Source organism: Cheilinus undulatus, linkage group 20 (assembly GCF_018320785.1).
Source record: "Cheilinus undulatus linkage group 20, ASM1832078v1, whole genome shotgun sequence".
Taxonomy (NCBI): domain Eukaryota; kingdom Metazoa; phylum Chordata; class Actinopteri; order Labriformes; family Labridae; genus Cheilinus; species Cheilinus undulatus.
In genome coordinates this window covers 3,024,457-3,043,346 of record NC_054884.1, presented here as the reverse complement: position 1 = coordinate 3,043,346, position 18,890 = coordinate 3,024,457, and the positions used below count along the sequence as shown (strand labels likewise).

The 18,890-nt window shown below is 42.1% G+C and overlaps 1 protein-coding gene across 1 annotated transcript in view; it reads right to left on the bottom strand.

Annotated features, from left to right (window-relative positions):
* ryr2a (ryanodine receptor 2a (cardiac)) overlaps positions 1-18,890 on the bottom strand; it is a 163,482-nt gene that overhangs the window by 76,324 nt on the left and 68,268 nt on the right. The window contains exons 31-59 of the mRNA XM_041815659.1: positions 17,892-18,028; positions 16,787-16,901; positions 16,426-16,586; positions 15,999-16,158; positions 15,699-15,785; positions 15,355-15,486; positions 15,180-15,274; positions 14,415-14,590; positions 13,219-13,877; positions 12,732-12,932; positions 11,568-11,673; positions 11,083-11,226; positions 10,625-10,752; positions 9,742-9,887; positions 9,215-9,329; positions 9,001-9,133; positions 8,538-8,641; positions 7,591-7,726; positions 7,314-7,500; positions 7,101-7,212; positions 6,897-7,017; positions 6,595-6,764; positions 4,943-5,163; positions 4,525-4,615; positions 4,300-4,440; positions 3,091-3,254; positions 1,710-1,788; positions 1,499-1,588; positions 1,108-1,245 (exon numbers count right to left, since the gene is read on the bottom strand). Of these exons, the coding sequence (XP_041671593.1) occupies positions 1,108-1,245; positions 1,499-1,588; positions 1,710-1,788; positions 3,091-3,254; positions 4,300-4,440; positions 4,525-4,615; positions 4,943-5,163; positions 6,595-6,764; positions 6,897-7,017; positions 7,101-7,212; positions 7,314-7,500; positions 7,591-7,726; positions 8,538-8,641; positions 9,001-9,133; positions 9,215-9,329; positions 9,742-9,887; positions 10,625-10,752; positions 11,083-11,226; positions 11,568-11,673; positions 12,732-12,932; positions 13,219-13,877; positions 14,415-14,590; positions 15,180-15,274; positions 15,355-15,486; positions 15,699-15,785; positions 15,999-16,158; positions 16,426-16,586; positions 16,787-16,901; positions 17,892-18,028 (4,449 nt within the window). The remainder of the gene's footprint in view (positions 1-1,107; positions 1,246-1,498; positions 1,589-1,709; positions 1,789-3,090; positions 3,255-4,299; positions 4,441-4,524; positions 4,616-4,942; positions 5,164-6,594; positions 6,765-6,896; positions 7,018-7,100; positions 7,213-7,313; positions 7,501-7,590; positions 7,727-8,537; positions 8,642-9,000; positions 9,134-9,214; positions 9,330-9,741; positions 9,888-10,624; positions 10,753-11,082; positions 11,227-11,567; positions 11,674-12,731; positions 12,933-13,218; positions 13,878-14,414; positions 14,591-15,179; positions 15,275-15,354; positions 15,487-15,698; positions 15,786-15,998; positions 16,159-16,425; positions 16,587-16,786; positions 16,902-17,891; positions 18,029-18,890) is intronic.

Here is an 18,890-nt window from a genome sequence, read left to right as displayed (position 1 = left end):
GTTAGGACCTACAGGTGTATCAGTCTATTACATACCTGCTGTTAGGACCTACAGGTGTATCAGTCTATTAAATACCTACTGTTAGGACCTACAGGTGTATCAGTCTATTAAATAATTGCTGTTAGGACCTACAGTTGTATCAGTCTATATAATAATTGCTGTTAGGACCTACAGGTGTATCAGTCTATTAAATAATTGCTGTTAGGACCTACAGGTGTATCAGTCTATATAATAATTGCTGTTAGGACCTACAGGTGTATCAGTCTTTTAAATACCTGCTGTTAGGACCTACAGGTGTATCAGTCTTTTGAATACCTGCTGTTAGAACCTACAGGTGTATTAGTCTATTAAATAATTGCTGTTAGGACCTACAGGTGTATTAGTCTATTAAATAATTGCTGTTAGGACCTACAGGTGTATCAGTCTATTAAATAATTGCTGTTAGGACCTACAGGTGTATCAGTCTATTAAATAATTGCTGTTAGGACCTACAGGTGTATCAGTCTATATAATAATTGCTGTTAGGACCTACAGGTGTATCAGTCTATTAAATAATTGCTGTTAGGACCTACAGGTGTATCAGTCTATTAAATAATTGCTGTTAGGACCTACAGGTGTATCAGTCTATTAAATACCTGCTGTTAGGACCTACAGGTGTATCAGTCTATTAAATAATTGCTGTTAGGACCTACAGGTGTATCAGTCTATATAATAATTGCTGTTAGGACCTACAGGTGTATCAGTCTATTAAATAATTGCTGTTAGGACCTACAGGTGTATCAGTCTATTAAATAATTGCTGTTAGGACCTACAGGTGTATCAGTCTATTAAATAATTGCTGTTAGGACCTACAGGTGTATCAGTCTATTAAATAATTGCTGTTAGGACCTACAGGTGTATCAGTCTATTAAATAATTGCTGTTAGGACCTACAGGTGTATCAGTCTATTAAATAATTGCTGTTAGGACCTACAGGTGTATCAGTCTATTAAATAATTGCTGTTAGGACCTACAGGTGTATCAGTCTATTAAATAATTGCTGTTAGGACCTACAGGTGTATCAGTCTATTAAATATCTGCTGTTAGGACCTACAGGTGTGCTGTTTACCTGGCTGGCCTGTGAGATCCTCCTGGATTTATTGTGCAGGTTAGCAGGGTCTCCTTCTCTGATCCTCTCGATGCTCCATCCCCATGACAGCATGGTCTTTAACGCCTCTCTTACAGGAACGCAGTACGACTCCTTATCCTGAATATGCACAGAACACACTTATCAATACAATCTTATTTTAATCAATGAAGTAATCAATACAGATGATGTTGTGTAGCCTATATCTAAAACTATGGTGTCTCTGAGATCTTTTCCAGATTTCTCTGTTATCAGAATATAACATTTTTTAAGTTTAGTAATTCTGCTCTTGGTGAGATCTCTGATATTCCTCACTCCTTATTTTACCAACCCTGAAACAGCGCCACCATGTGTTATGATCTGAAACTGTTACCTTTTCATACAGTCCTTTGTAAGGCTTTAGTAGAGGGTGACTCTTCGATATCTCACAGAGCGTCTCTCCAAACGACCAGCCGCTGGAAAACTAACAGATTCCAGATTTAAACAAATAGCATTGAATCATTATAATAACATTCTGATTAAACGCCGGGGTAAACATGTTTTATAACTTCATAACAAAGCTTAGGAGTACACCGTACCCTCACCTTCTCGATGCTCCACTTCTCGTGGATGTGTTCAGCGTATCGGGTAATAAAATAATCCAGTTTCTCTGGGACACAAACACTGATGGACAGAGACACAAGACGAACAACCACTGTCATTTATGGACTTAAAAATGTCTTGATTTCACCTCAGTAACTGGATATGAACAGATCTCTACAGATACAGCTATAAATGTGAGTAAAATAGAATTTAATATGTAGCGTATGCATGTGTCTGCAGGCTGTACACTAGAAACTAATAAACAGGTTTATAAAAATATAATATCCTATACTTTGTAGTTTAAGCTGGCTGCAGACTGTAATTGATTAAATCAAAAAAGTACAGTTAAAGTATTGTCCCTCTTTCTGATTTCTTATGTTTTTGCATATTTAAATGTGTCAGATCATCACTTTAATTTTTATCTTCAACAAAGACAACCTAAGGAAATACTAAAGTCAGTGTTTAAATGATGAGTTCATTCATTAAGGGTAAATCCATCCAAACCTACCTGGTCTTATATGAAAAAGTAATTGCCCCATAAACCTAATAACTAGTTTTTTCATCTTTGGCAGCAACAACTGAAGCAAGAGTTTGTGATAACTGTCAGTGAGTCTTTCACATCTCTGTGGAGGAATGCTGTCCCATTCTTTTTTTGCAGAATTGTTGTAATTCTGCCCCATGTCCTGTGGATCATCAGGATGTACAGCAGTGGTTTTGGCCCATGATGCCATTGTTGCCCAGTCTCTTTCTTATTGTTGAATCATGAACTCTGACCTTAACTGAGTCAGTGAGGCCTGAAGGTCTTTAGATGTTGTTCTGGGTTCTTTTTGGGACCTCCTGGATGAGTCGTCCATGCACTCTTGGAGTCATTTTGGTAGGCCGGCCACTCCTGGGGAGGTTCACCACTGTCCACAGTTTTCTCCATTTGTGGATAATAGCACGCAGTGTGGTTAGCTGGAGTCCCAAAGCCTTAGAAATATCTGTAACCCTTTTAGGTTTGGATGTTTTATTCCCTTAATAAATGAAATCATCATCTAAAAACTGACTTTAGTATTGACTCAGGATATTTCTGACTAATATCAACATTATTTTGATAATCTGAAACATTTCAGTGAGAAAAATCTGCAGAAAAATAAGAAAAATACTTCATACACAGCTCTTTAAATAAACATATTTCTTTGTATTATCTACTGGCTGTGACCAGAGCATACTTATTAAATTGAGGTAAACTACTGAGGTTTGTACTTTGCAGTATTTACTTAATGAAGAGGATAAAATGCTTATTAAATGAAGGAAAATAAACATATCAGGATCAGCTAACTGTGTTTGATATTATACCTTTTAAATTAAGAAAAATAACGGGGATAAAAAAAAAATCCTTACTTTGCAGTGTCAGCTGGCTGCGGTGTGAAGTTCCCCTCTGAGTCCATAGACGACTGTTTCTCCATCATGGCCATGTAGTTTGACTCCATGTAGTCTGGAGGAAGAGCTCCGGCCACGGCGCTCAGACACGGCAGAGCCAGTTTAAACAGCTCCTGATCGTACTTCTGAATCAACAAAACCACATCAATAATTATCACACAGCTACAGATCATTATAGAAAACATCAATAATTATGAGACAGTTCAAAATTGTTATAGAAAACACAGAAACATTATTAATCATTACAGTTTTATATAATTACATACAACAGTCAAAATTGGAGACAAGCGCAATGAAACCACGTATTTATAAATTATTTTTCATGGTATAAGAACCATGTATTTTTAAAATATTATGATGTTTTCAAACCATGTATGAATTAATAATTTTTCATGTTTAAAAATCATGTGTTTATTTATTATTTTTCATGTTTTGAAATAATGTATTGATTAATTACTTTTCATTTTTAAAACCATGTATTCATTAAAAGTTTTTCATGATTAAAACCATGTATTTATAAATTATTTTTCATGTTTGAAACCATGATTTTATAAATTATTTTTAGTGTTTAAAACCATGTATTTATAAATTATTTTTCATGTTTGAAACCATGATTTTATAAATTATTTTTAGTGTTTAAAACCATGTATTTATAAATTATTTTCAATGTTCAAAACCATATATTTATAATTTATTTTTAGTGCTTAAAACCATGTATTTATAAATTATCTTTCATGTTTAAAACCTTGTACTTATAAATTATTTTTCATGTTTAAAATCATGTATTTATAAATTATTTTCAATGTTTAAAACCATATATTTATAAATGATTATTTACTGTTTAAAACCATGTAGTTATAAATTATTTTTTATGTTTAAAACCATATATTTATAAATGATTATTTACTGTTTAAAACCATGTATTTATAAATTATTTTTTATGTTTAAAACCATGTATTTATAAATTATTATTTACAGTTTGAAACCATGTAGTTATAAATTATTTTTCATGTTTAAAAGCATGTATTTATAAATTATTTTTCATGTTATAACCATGTATTTTTCTAATAATTTTCCATGTTTAAAACTGTGTATTTATAATTTATTTTTCATGTTTAAAACCATGTATTTCCATAATTTTTGAGACCCAGATGTGGGCGTTGGTCTGACCTTGTGTGACAGAGCATCAAAGATCCCCCAGAAGAGTTTCCTGGACAGGTGAAGCTCCTCATCAGACGCTGCTCCGAAATTCCCCCAGCCTCCAGCCAGACAGTAATACTTCCAACAACGCTCATAGTGATTGGTCAGCAGCTGGAGACAGGTGGGGTCACAAACATTAATGCCTGAATAACCCTGATCCCAGTCTGACAGGATCATTATAAATGAGTCTCTGACCTTTAAAGGCATCTTGGTGTGTTCGTTGAGCAGAGGGACGTCAAACACCAACCTCCGCAGGAGATGCTGCATCATGGACGGACGCAGCTTCCTGAACAGTTACATCAACAACACGTTAGAGGAAATAGAAGAGTGGACGGACACAGCTTCCTGGACATGCAATATAACGAACACATAAGAGGAAATAAATTGACTGTAACTCTCTGGTGCAGACAAAGACAAAGACACGTAACAGGACAGGATAGATAACATACAAGCATGCTAGTTCGACAGTTTTGGGGAAAGATGAAAAACGAATGCAACCGCGCCCAGATACAGGACAGAGTGTAGTGAAAGCACCCTATGTCATGTTTTTCCAGGTAAAATCACAGCCTCATACCACCCACTCACAGACCAACGGTCCTTGGCCTTGTCTTACCCACAGACAGCGAGCAGACACTCCTCGATGGCGTCCCTCTGGGCCTTGGTGAGGCAGCATCCTTTCGACAGGCGGTACACGGTGTGGAGCAGGGAGTCGATCAAGGAGGCGAACGGCTCGGTCCCAGCGAACAGAGGGGCACATTTAGTGAGGAGAGGGAGGACAGCCGTACAAAGATACCTGTTCAGGGCCAGGGCCATGTCGGTGGCACTTAGAGACACCTGGATGAGAGCAGGGATGAGGACAGGGATAAGGGGAGGGACAGAGAGAACGATGAGGGAGAAGATGGGGACGGGGATGGAGATGAGGACCGGTAACGAGGACAAGGATGATGAAAGGGATTGGGACATGGATGGGGATGTGGGGGGTTAGGAAAGGGGATTGGCACAGGGATGGGCACATTGATGGGAATTGGGGGGCCAGGAACAAGGACAGGGGCAGGGATGGAGGGGACAGGAACGAGGACGGGGCAGGGACAAGGATGAGGGCAGAGATGGAGAGAGAGGACAGAGGAAATTTTGGTCAGACATTAATACGACATGCATCTTAATCAGGGGACACACTATAAGACATCTGACCCTAAATCAGTCTGATTTTTCCATTCAGACCCAAGTCAGCAAAGATCTGAAATGTCAGTACTTATGATCAGAGATCCTGATGTTCTGGGAGGACACCGGTGACCAATTGGAAGGTTATGTATCTTCTTGGGAGATCGAGAGGATTCCGTGTGACCGAGTGCTCCGGCGGTCATCCAGCATTCATAGAACCATGGTTACTTAGGTAACCTTCCATTTGATTTCATCCTTCCAGGCCACTGTCCTTGAGCTGTCACGTCCCAGCCTGTGAGGGGAGCATTGATCGTTACTGTTTTGGGCCAGGCCAGAAGCGTACCTAATGCTACACCTTTCTGCAAGAATGTGCAAGAATGACCTCTTCCACGGGGCCAGAGCGAGGATGCACTGCCAAGAGTCTATGACTGACCTGAGTCCGTGCAATAATATGACTTGATGGAAGCGGTTGAGTCACCTTTGGAGGGGGCGCAGCGAAAGCACTCAAAGGAATCAATGTTGCAGCTGCGGTCAACTTCCCAAGACGCTGTAGAAATCTGACATATGTGAACTTCCTGCCCCCTCAGAAGAGAAACAGAAGTCCCAGGACATTATTCACCCACCTGCAGCTAAACATGCCCTCATCAAAACTCTGTCCAGATCCACACCTAGGAATGAGATTGTCCTGGAAGGAATGTGGCAGTTTGTTTGTTGTAGTTTAAAGCCTCTATAGCAGCTGACCCAAACAGCTCCCCAGACTCTGCTGTCCCACTGCAGAGGTCCTCCTGCTTGCTTCTGCGAGGGGTGACTGTGCCAGCCAAACTTAGTGACAGGTCTGGACAAGGGTGGGCATCACAAGGCCCAGCTTCCTTGTCATCAATGCAAAAGCCTGAATCCATGATGCTGTGCAGAGTCCGATGAAGCCTCCTGCATGGAGGCAGGGAGGGCGAGCAAAAGGTGGGACATGGCGCCACCTATCCACCCCGTTTGAACTGCTGCATCATAAGATTTGGACAGAAGATGGTCCAAGTCTGATCTGTACCCACCAGATATTTTAGATACACTTTGTATATCACAGTATTTGTTATTCTCTCTCTCTCTTACCGTGTCCAATGAGGCGGCAGCTCTCAGGTCTGGTAAGAAGCCAACTTCTAGCAGGTGCAGCAGGAAGTTCTGATCCTCGATGCCATAGACCCGGTCCAGGAACAGAACCATGGCGGCTTTATGATCTGGACAGAAACCAGCTGACATGTCGGGCTCTACCACGTGACCGTCTGGTGTCAAAGACACAAAAACAGAGGATGAGAGTTCAATAAGCCCTTTTTTTAGTTCTTTTATTATTCTAAATCTTCATCATGGTGTTTCACCACAGGAGTGATGACAGGTGATGAGAGGGCGGGGCTGACCTGTGCCCAGACTGGGCATGGAGAACGGGATACTGATGACTCCAACCAGATCCTCGATGGGGATCAGGGACCTGAGGATGGCTCGGATCCTGATGGCCTCACCTTTACCTGCATGGATCAGCTGATAAACAAGAGGAGGCGGGGTTAATGAGGGTGTGAGGAGATCTTTGTGGTGTTTGTAAACATCGTCTGTGGGCGTCTCACGTGCATCTCTGGAGCGCAGCGTCCAAGCAGGTCAATCAGAGCGGCGTAGAAGGTCATGATGGCGTTCCCCATGTGGATGGTGTCGTCCTCCTCCTCCTCTGTGATGTCACTGCTACACAAACACACAAATACACACAATAACACACACATTAACATGTGCCTCACTAAAGATAATGATGAAGATAAATGAAGATGGCGGTAATGATGTCTCACAGTGTCTTGCTGCTCTCTGATGACGGTGATGGTCCATCTCTGGAAGAATCCTGGGAGATTTTGATGGCGTCCTCCATCGCCGCTAACAGCCCGTCTCCGCCTTCACCTCTGAGGGCGGGGCCGAAGCACTCAGGGCGCCGAATCAGGAGCCTTACCACCACATTAGCGTTCTCCTCTACACTCTCACCTGTTCAGAGGAGCAGACGTGGTCAGACACAGGTGAGATATTTACCTGTAGAAGATTAAAACCACAATGGTGACCAGTCTGATCCTGTACCGTTACAGAAGACGGCGAATCTCAGGAAGTCCAGGTAGCGCTCTCCCTCCACCGGGTTCCAGCCGATGTCAGGGTAACCTTTATGGACAAGCATCACACAGCTCTGCAGACCGCAGCCCGCCAGGTACTGGACCACCTGAGCGAGGAAGACGGACACAGGGACAGGGCGGTTTATGATGAAGGTAACGGCGGTTTCTATCTCTTTAGAATGAAGGCAGAAGAGTTCATGTAGAAACAACCACCCTGGATCTACAGTTTACTCTAGAACTGTTTCAATAAAACAGCTTTTGGCCTTTGTAAGTCTTAACATTGTCTGAACCCTGCACACCCAGACTTCCCAGCTGTATTTACCTGCCGGTTTAATTACTCAACGCAGTAAAGTGGTGTCGGTTGGCTAGAGACATTATCTTTGATGGTTATTTGGGCAGAATGAGGGTTGTTGTTTTTTAGGACCCAGGCAAGTCGACCCAAATCAGTCGAGAGGACATCGCTTGCTGTGTCAGACCATTACCTGGGGGGATCCACCAGCCACCACTCATCTTTGCATAAATTCTCAGTTTTTCAACGACCAGACCAAGGCTTTGGGTCAGCTGATTCTGGTCTACATCCTCCTCAACGGGTTGATGTGTTTCATTCTGGTTCCATTAAAAGCCACTACTAAAATCAGTCCTATTTTCCAAAATCTACTTCCAAATTCAAATGTTTGATTATTTTTCCTCGATATCAGATCATCCTCACCCTTCATCAAATCAGATTATTATTATTACATTTAGCCATTTCCTGTTTTCTTTTTCCAACATTATAGTCCGTATTAGTCACGTGGTTTATACATTGTAATTTATAACAAATCTTCAAAATTCAAGTCCTTTGTCTAGAAAGAATTATTTGGTGGTCATTCTGGATGACAGGAAGTGATGTCAGACTGTTAGCATGCATGTGTCTCTCACCTTCTCCAGGTCAGGCTCCCTTAGAGCCAGAGCCAGTTCATTATTATCCATGACTGAGGCTGCAGCCACATCCAGGGGGGTGGAACCTCTCATGGAGGGGGAGGCTGAGGAGGAAAACCGGGGGAGGAGGAGACAAACAGTTCAGAGAACAGCCTTTAACCATGACTGAAACATCTTAGAATAAGTTAGAACTAATATTATAAACACAGATGAATGACGGCACAGGTAGGAGCATGTAAACCTGTGGGATCACTAAAGTCTGGTCTTGTCTAGTCCTTGATCTGGTGTGATCAGGATCATCAAAATCCTGGTTTATTTATTTTAAAGATCCATCCACACCAGAGGTCAGGATAAAGACAAACTGATTTGATATTCCTGAATCTCAACAATCTTGAGACTTTGAGATTTGAGCCAATCAGATGGCTTTAATCTGAGCAGATAAGCCCCGCCCCCTCAGACTGACCTAGTCCCACACTGCTGTTCTCCAGCAGGTAGCTCAGGTGATCAAACATGGCCTTCTGGTTCTGACGGCTGATCCGACAGAAGTAACACAGGAAGCGACAGCAGTTAGCCACCATCTTAGGAAACGTGATCTCCTGGAAACGGCGAGGACAGACGGTTTTAATCCACTACAGTTAATCATCATTATTTTACCTGTACGGACAGGTGATGCTCACCTTTGAGTCTCCTCCACTCAGCACGTTCACCATCACCTCCATCACCGTCTCGTGCATCCCCAGAGCTCTCATCAGGTTAGGATGCTGGTAGAACACCTTATTGTTCATGATGTCACTGAAAGAGGTAACAGCCACACCTGTTTACACCTGGATGAACCTTTATACACCTGGATACACCTTTATACACCTGTATATACCTTCATACTCCTATACACACCTTTATACACCTGTAAACACCTGTGTACACCTGTATATACCTTCATACGCCTGTGCACCCATTTATTCCCCCTATATACACATGCATACACCTTGATGGTGTAGTTTTAAATTAAGTTTTATTGTTACTGATGATGTTATAAATAAAGTTGATTCTTGTTGATGATGTTTAAAATAAAGAATAATGTTAATGATGATGTTATAAATGAAGGATATTGATAATGATGATATTTTAAATAAAGCTTATTCTTGATGATGCCCTTTTAAATAAAGTTTATTGTTAATGGTGATGTTATAAATAGTTTTCTGACCCCAGCCCTCTGATCATCAGCTTCTCCTCCTCTCGGCCCATTCTGACGCTGAGCAGAGACCTGATCTGACCCAGAGCAGCCAGCAGGGTGATGGTGTCCTCGATGGAGACTGAGTTTATGGTGTAAGTCTTTGGGAGAGCCTGGACCTGGTTAGAGAGAGAGATATGGTAGACAGATAGGGTTTTAGAGCTGACAGGTTTTTATCACAGTATAAGAAAATTAAGACCTAAATAAGCCAGTGGTTTCCTGCTCAGCTCATGTCTGTTCATGCCATCACTCAAGGTTAAATTCTCCAGCTGAGCCAAACCTTTTTGATTGTTGTGCCTGCAACAACATTATAAGTTTGTGGTGGAGAGAAAATCAGAAATCATATGTTTATTATCAAACTAGCTGATCTTTAGGGACGCTACAGTTAGAAGTGAGTATTTACAGACGGCTCTTTGACCATGAGTCACTGCCACAGTCCATTTCTTTGAGCCTTCTGAGACCGTAGACAGACTGGAGAGGAAACACCGGCCCCACTCTGACACCAGTATGAGGCGGAGCAGCGTGGGCAGCGATGGTCTGTCCAGTTATGGTTGTTGATGAGCAAATGGAACTGACGTTGGTGAACTGGAGTCTGGGCCTTGGTCTCTGGAGTGAAACCACTTGAGATTAAACTACAGAAGACTGGGACTCAGTCTGAGCTCAGAGTCTCACATCAACCTAACACAGTGCTTATATCAACCCCCCACTGAGACAGGGGCTTTGCTGCTGCCTCGTGTGAGTACTACGACCAAACACATGGAATTAAACCAACATTGACGGTGGTGTAAGAAGTAATACCACTGATGATACTGACAACAGTTTATTAGTCCTGGTAACATGAACGTCAGACACCTACCTGCCCTCCGATACCGTCATACTGTCGGTGCAGCAGAACAAACATGGCTCTGACCAGATCTGGATCCTCGATGACTGACTCCTGAGCCCAGCGGACCATGGTGTCTGAGATCAGCTGCTGCAGTGTACCTGAGGACGCCACAGTGACATCATTACTATGAAATCATACACTCCGTCATTATCTATGCCCTTATATTCTGACTACACCGTTGGATTGACTCCTGTTCATTCAGCAGAAAATCAGAGAAATAAAGGTGGTGGTGAGTCAGAGCTTCAGATCAGTGAAGTAGAATTAAAATAATGTTATTGTAGCGCTTTATACCCTCATACATCCTGATGTTTCTGCAACAGACCGAGGGAGTATTATCTCATTCATAAACTCTGAGCTTCCTGCCATGCCACCTACAGAAGTCTACTGAAACACCACCACCCAGTGGTGTTTTATTGTGAAGGACTCACTGGGCTTCCTGTGCTTCTTCTCTGCAGGAAGGTCGGCCATCTTGCTCTTCAGGTAGGACACTTTCTCCACCAATGACATGAGCCGCCCTCTGATGGTAAAATCATTGTCTCCACCCATCGCTCGCTCCTCGTCCAGCTCTATTCCTGACAACAACCACTCATTAGAAATACAGTAGATACATATATTATTATAATATTTAATTTAAATATTAATATGACTATTCCTAACAACAACCACTAATTAGAAATACAGTAGATACATATATTATTATATTATTTAGTATAAATATTAATTTTACTATTCCTGACATGTAAATATAAAAATATTATCACATAAAAACTAAAAATATGATTCCACTATATGATTATCATGATTATTGATATGATTATCATTTAATTGATATGATTATAATTATTGATATGATTATCTTTATTATTGATAAGATTATTATCAATAATATTGATAAGGACTCTGGTTCCTGTACCACAGTGTCTCATGAGGTCCTCGTGGAAGTCCAGCAGCTGTTCTCGGATGTATTCTGGGCAAGGACAGTCCTGTTTGTTGTCTTTAAAGTTCAGCAGCATGTTGATCTGAGGAGACAGAGACGGTCTTCATAAATAAATAAAACAGATTAAATAGCTTAAACAGAGCTAGTTCTGTCTGTGCATACACTAATACATTAATCAATAATTATTAGTTATCTGATCTTTATTCATTTTTAACCTAGCCTTACTTTTGACTGTCCCTTAACTAACACTTTACTGTTTACCCATCATCTGAGGGGCCCCAGGTCAGCTCTTAGGGCCCGGGCTCTGGGGACCAGGTCTGCTCTGAGGGCCCCCAGGATTAAATAAATCATAACAGAGTACTGACTGGATAGTTTATACCAGTGGTTCTCAAAAGGGGGGTCAGGAGGACCCAAGAGTGAGTCCTGAAAGAGTGCCAGCAAAAATGTGTCCGAAAGTTTTTGACGTACAGAAGGCCAAAGTGGACAAATGGCACATCCAGACATGTTTTAGGTTGTCCTGTGTTAGCGAGTAAATTCTGGCCTTTTTCTAAAGATTTAAACAAGCTCTTTCCTCCTGGATAACAAAACTGATTTTCCAATCAGTAATCAGTGATCAATAATCAGTAATAGTAAGGAGAAAAGTCAGAGTTCCCTGCTGTCTTTAGAAAAATAAACGTTTTTCCCTCTGTAATGATAGTCACATGTTTAATATTTCAGTTATTTAGGGTCTAAACTGTAAAATTTACTAAAAAAAAATCAGAGTAGCTAACACTGAGAACCTCTGCTGCTCAGACTCGGACAGACCAGAGACCTGGACTAAAGCATGCAGCCTCCTGATCTTTAGAGAGATACCTCATAACCAAGAAAACAGCCCGTCTCCGCCACGGGGGCTTTTATTGTGAAGTGCTGCTACACCTACAGGAAGTTCTGTTCTTCCTGAGCTCCTCTAGAGAGAATCAAAGTTTCTATTATCAGGAGACATGAATAAGTGGGCGGATCTCTGTGGAGGTTCTCAGTCAGTGATTGGATGGTGAGGCTCTTATGGTGAATAAATATGATAATGAGGAAACACAGACGCTGTTTAACTGTAGACTGTGTCTGTATTTGTGCCCCCCCCCCCCCCACCAGGTGAGCTCCTACCTGTTCTTGTGGAGGTGATCTGAACTCTTTAGTCTTCCTGGCGGTCAGCGCTGCAGACATGTTGAGAGCGAGCATCACCTCGTTGTAGCGGAAACGCTGGTTGTCTTGGAGACAGGCTACAAAGTCTTCGGAGAACGCGACCACAGCCTCGATCCGGTGACGGACCTGACAGTCGCACAGGTACTGGAGCACATGGCACATCTACACGCCAATGGCACAAATACAGGTTAGAAACACCAACAGAGACGTCAGGGCAGAACTTTAGAAGACCAGAACCATCACAGTCAATGACAGTCCTGCAGAAACGTCAGAGTTTAGAGAAGCAGAGACTCACTGATTCCTGTTCTCCACCAGTTTAGAGGTTTTTTTATACAGTATAAGTAGAATTATCCCAGTTTAGAGTGTTTTACCAGTATAAATAGAATAATCCCAGTACAAAGTGTTCTACCAGTATAAGTAGAATAATCCCAGAATAACCCAGTGTTACCTGCAGTTTGACAGGCTCAGGCAGTTTCATCTCCAGTAGTCCTTCTTTGGGCATGCTCCTCCCCCCGTCCTCCCCCCTCCCTCCCCCGTTGTGCTCCTTTAGCGCCTCCTGCTGGCCGTGTCCATTGTCCTTCTCCTTCCCTTTCTCAGAGAAGACGGAGGGCTCGATCAGCCTCAGGATGTTCTTCAGGTCCCCGTTCTGGAACACGCCCATGATCAGCATGGTGTAGAAGAGTTTAATGAGAGGTACGAACAGGAACTCAGTGCTGCCCCCTACAGGATCTCTGACGTGCATACTGCCCTCCCTCACCGCCTCCGTCAGCATCTCGATGGTCTTCACCTTGAGCACGTCTAGCGGGAACTCAGGGCTGTACTGGAAACAGTCAGTGGAAAAAGAGCCATTGTTGCTATGGTTACGGTGAGATGGGGCAACCCCGGAGACGAAGCTGGGTGAGGTGAAATGCATTCTGGGTCGGAGCGAGGTGCTGAGGCCAATGCCTGGCAGGCCGTGCTTCTTGTCCTGGTCTGGGAACAGTGTGATGCTCTTGGTCTCCTCCGTCATGGGGACGATGTACTCGCTATTCATCATGAGGCGCGCCGTGGCGTAGCTGCTCAGGTGGATGTCGATCAGGAGGTCGTAGTAACCCGCCCGTAGAAGGCCTGAGGGGCGGAGACAACAGGAACCAGGTGGACTTAAGTTACAACATCAAACAGACATGATGATACTCTGGGATACAAACTCTAAGGGGATTTACTATGAACACCCTGGGGGTCAGGACCTGATCTGATATAGACTCAGACCCTGGGGGTCAGGACCTGATCTGATATAGACTCAGACCCTGGAGGTCAGGATCTGATCTGATGACACTGTTGGAACTCTGGATGCAGGCGTGTGATTGGAGCTTTGTTTTTGACTTATTCCTGAAGTGCCTCGCTCTGATTTGACAAAGGAAAGAAACAGCAGCAGTTTTTTGTGCTCAGTCCAGCTGCTGTTTAAAATACATTAAGGATCAAATAAAGTGTATTAAAAACAGTGGTTTTAGGACATTTAAAATCAGTAGTATGAACTAACATGAAGGATTCTGAGTGAATCCGTTTTCTCCAGCACCTCAAGTATTTCCATCTCAGACCGCTTTATTTTCAGATAAACTTTAATATTTGATATCCTATCTCTGATCTCCTTCAGGTGTGTGTTACCTGGCATGTATTTGTTCTGGATGGCCTGCAGCAGTTGCGATTCGTCCACGTGAGAGCAGAGAGCGTGAGCCACTCGGTTATTTCCCAGAGCACAGATGGCTGAGTAGAGTCTGAGCGTGTGGTAGTGAAACTTCAACAGGTCACTCTGCTCCGACAGCTCCAGGATGTCTACACACCTGGAATACACAAATATAGAAACACACGGTCACAAACATGTATTCATACTTCATTTAGACCAGTGGTTCCTAAAGTGGAGCCTGAAGAAAGACTGAACAAATAAAACTGATCCTGTTAAAACAGCAAGTGAAGTAAGTTGTCCTGGTGAAGTAGGAATACCAATGATTCTACAGGAGATGCCACAATGACGAGGAAATATGACGTTCAGCGTCACCTGTTAGATGATCAGTAATAAAGAGATATACTCCATCCATTAACCTTCAGGTTAAAGAATTCCCCTCCACAGGTCACAGACCCCCACCCCACATTAATGGAGGTTTTAAGTCTACATTCATGAGTAACATTTATGTTGAGCCAAAGGTGGTCTGGTATAAAAGAGACACTCTCTGATGTAGAGAGAGGCAGAGCATGTGATTGTAAAGGTTTGTGCTCACCTGTCCAGGTAGTTATAAAGGTGTGGATGTTTGTGCTCACCTGTTCAGGTGGTTATAAAGGTGTGGATGTTTGTGCTCACCTGTTCAGGTGGTTATAAAGGTGTGGATGTTTGTGCTCACCTGTTCAGGTGGTTATAAAGGTGTGGATGCTCACCTGTTCTCCTCTGGGATGTGCAGAGACATGAACTGCAGAGGTTCGTTACACTGAACCAACCAGCCCAGTCTATCACTCACTCTGGATGAAGAAACCTGATGGACACAGGGAACATCTCTAACACCTGAATGTGTTACCATAGCAACAGCTACCTGGAGAGAATAACAGGCATTACCTTCAGGAAGTGATTTGGTACTCGACTCCATAAGACCGGGGTGAGGAACTGGACGTGAAGACGCGGAGGACACTGAGGAACCGGGTTCTTCTTCTCACTCTTAAAGAGACCGGCTGAGAGCGGCATCACATTCTGACACAATAATTAAACACACATTCATTTAACACAATCAAACCTCATTACACACAATAATGTGCTGCATTGTATTACAAGTATTTATCTAAATATAAACAGAAAATAAAGGAAAATTCCCACTGATAACAACATTATTAATTAACTAAAAAGGCTTTCATTTTGAAACATATCTGCAGCTAAGTGTGTTCATGGGAACAGGCATGTCTCACCTTCACTCTTCCCAGTTCAAACTGGAAGACGTTTGGACTGGTGGCTTTGGCGAACACTGCAGGGAACAGTTTGGTGCTGGGCTCCACCTGAAAAAGACCACAGAGCTGGGTTAGAGATTTAAGATCGAGGCTATTAAACCTAGATGAAACAACCTCAGTACTCTGCAGGCTCAGGACTGTAAAGGCTCTGATCTTTAGTAAAACCAGACCAGGGACCGGACCTGATCATTTAGAAAAGTCAATAATAACGTACAAATAAAGGACAGCTGTATAGTCAGTAACACAGTCCCAGATTCTGACCTGGTAGTACGTGCTAAGCTCTTTCCCGTTGGCGGTGAAGGTCAGCAGACCGTGTGTGGTATCAACCAAACAGCCAATCTCCAGACCGTTGTTGTTCCTGCCCTGACCCGGACTGCTGCTCTCTCCAGCCCACACCATGTAGCAATTACTGCGTTTAATACTAGGGGAAGAAAAAGACACAAAATACAACTAAATACCTTCAATACTGAACTATAAATATATAAATACAGCTAGTTAAATGCATTTAATACTACGGGGACAAAAATCAAATCAAATCACAGATTTATAACATTTAAAACTACAGCAAAATAAATACACTTAATACTAAACATTATTTATCTATTGATATCCTGTCATCAGTTTCAGGTGTTCAGTGGAAATGAGCATTAATGGCATTCATGGATGTCTTTGCAATAACTCCACCCACCTCTCGTGAACTTTGCCCTTCTCGTCTCCCAGGGTTACGGTCACCGTTCGGACCTTGTGAAGCTCAAAGCCGGGGTCGTACTGATGAAAGTCTGAGGTGACCCAACCCACCCACACACTGCTGGGCTCCTGACCGGGGAAGATCCTCACCGAGTAGTAATGCTGTCGGAGAGAGAAGGGGGACAGGTGAAACTGGATTAAACTGGATTATTAATGCTTGGGTAGAAACAGCCTGGGTTTAAACAGCTTTGAAATCAGAAAAACTCCATTAGGGTCTGTAGACTCCTGTGTTTTATTGTTTCTAAGTTTAGAATTATTTATTTTTATATGATGTTGTGTTCAGACCATCTCCAGTCCCTTACCGTTGAGGCGTTCATGAGAAACTCATACTCCTCTCTGTCTTCAGCCATCACCTCCTCAGACAGACGAGTCGATGTGGGACAGCTGTTGTCTGGTTTGTTTTTCTTCAGCAAGAACCTGAAGGTCAGACGCCAAGGTCAGGGTCAGTTATACACTGTTACAACAGAAAGGTCAATAATAGGGTCAGGATCAGTGGTATACCGTTATGACAGGAAGGTCAATTAAAGAGTCAGGTTGGTTATACACTGTTATAACAGGAAGGTCAATAAAAGAGTCGGGGTCGGTCGGTTATATACCATTACAACAGGAAGGTCAATATAACAGGTCAGTGTCGGTAATATTCAGTTAGGACAGGAAGGTCAATGTCAGTCATATACCGTTACAACAGGAAGGTCAGGGTCCTTTTGTTTAACGGGAGGTCTGACGCCATGATCTTTTTGTCTGTTTACATGGTCACTGTGTCAGATAAGATTATCTCAGATCAATTTTGGCTGTGACTTGACAGACCATGGAAACAATCTCCACACTGGTACCTGACCTTTCATCACAGAGAATATGATTACTGTTGAAGGAAGAGGGGAAGGACTATGACACCTAGTAAAAACCATATACGGAGATTTTCATCGGCCAGGTCAAATGATAAGATAAATTCAGGCATGTCAGTCTTGTACAATTATGGTTGTAGACTGGGTCCAACTAATAGTTCTTAATGTAACGTCTAGCTGACGTTTAACAATAGGGTGGGATGGAAGCTATTCAATCTGAATCTGTCTGAATGAGTGAAGACTGACCTGACCTTTAGTCAGAATGATCTTGTGTGGAGGTTTTTAGCCGAGCACACCTAGATTTTTTAGAAAGAAAAATCAAACACGGCAAACTTCCAAGTGAGGAGATCATGAGGTGTCCCAGACGTGGCTATTCATTATGACACTCTACACAGAATAAAACCAACAATTTACAGGGCTGACGGGCCCTGAAACCACATTACTGCTGGATCAGGGTACAAATGTCATGCGGTCTGAACTCAGCCTTAAACACTGATAACAGAAGGACCAGTAAAGTCTGGAGATAACAGATCAATATATATGGAGAAGACTGGTAGGTCACCGGTGTTTCAGCTTGGACGGTTTCTCCTGGTTGTAATCTTTGTGGTTGTTGAACTCGTCTTTGTCAGGACCATTGGGACCGTGGGGAGTCTTCATCAAAACCTCAAAGTCTGACACTGTCTCAAAGTCCTCCAGCTCCTGCACAGACAACACAACACAAGGAGACTTTAACTTTTAACTCTGTTATTTCTGCTTATTCAGCATTATTTATTCATGGAGCAATCCAAAGAGCTTTACATGGTTAAAGAATAATACTGGTGAAAGGCTGGACTCTGAAAGACACAACACAATAAGAAACACCATAGCAATAAGACTGACCACCAAGAGTCAAATACTCAGAGATCTGATGATGAGAGCCTCTCTGGATCATCACTGTCACAGTTGAACAGCTGATAATGAAACTTTCAGCTATGTGAGGACGCTGAATGAAGAATTTTACAAAGATTTGACTCAACATATAAAGCATGCTTCAGCCATTCCTGGTAAAAAAATAATAACTTATTACCAGAGTTTTATGTTAGTATAAAGAAACTCCTTAACTCGTGATGTGTATTTCACATTTTTAGAGATTCACAATAACAATAACCAAGTTGATTATAATTAATCTACCTCAGCCAAATTTTGTGAGTCAAATCTAGGACTTTTGGATTATGGTTCATAATCAGGATTAGTTATATTGATAGTGAGATACTGATACTACTGAACAAGATTAGTTATACAGAAATCTAGTAATATTTTTACACATTTTAAACCGAAGTTAAGGCTTAAGAGCAGAACAATAAACATTTATATTTTAAGAAAAAGTAATAATAAATTCCCACCTCAAGATACTTAAAATACTGCTTATTTTAGCATTGACCCAGGGTCAACGAGGACCCGATTGTAACCGAATGCATCATTATACCATCAGAAACATTGTTAATTTGGGGGCTCAAGACCTACATGCACGAAAATCACCAAACATACACTATATTGCCAAAAGTATTCACTCACCCATCCA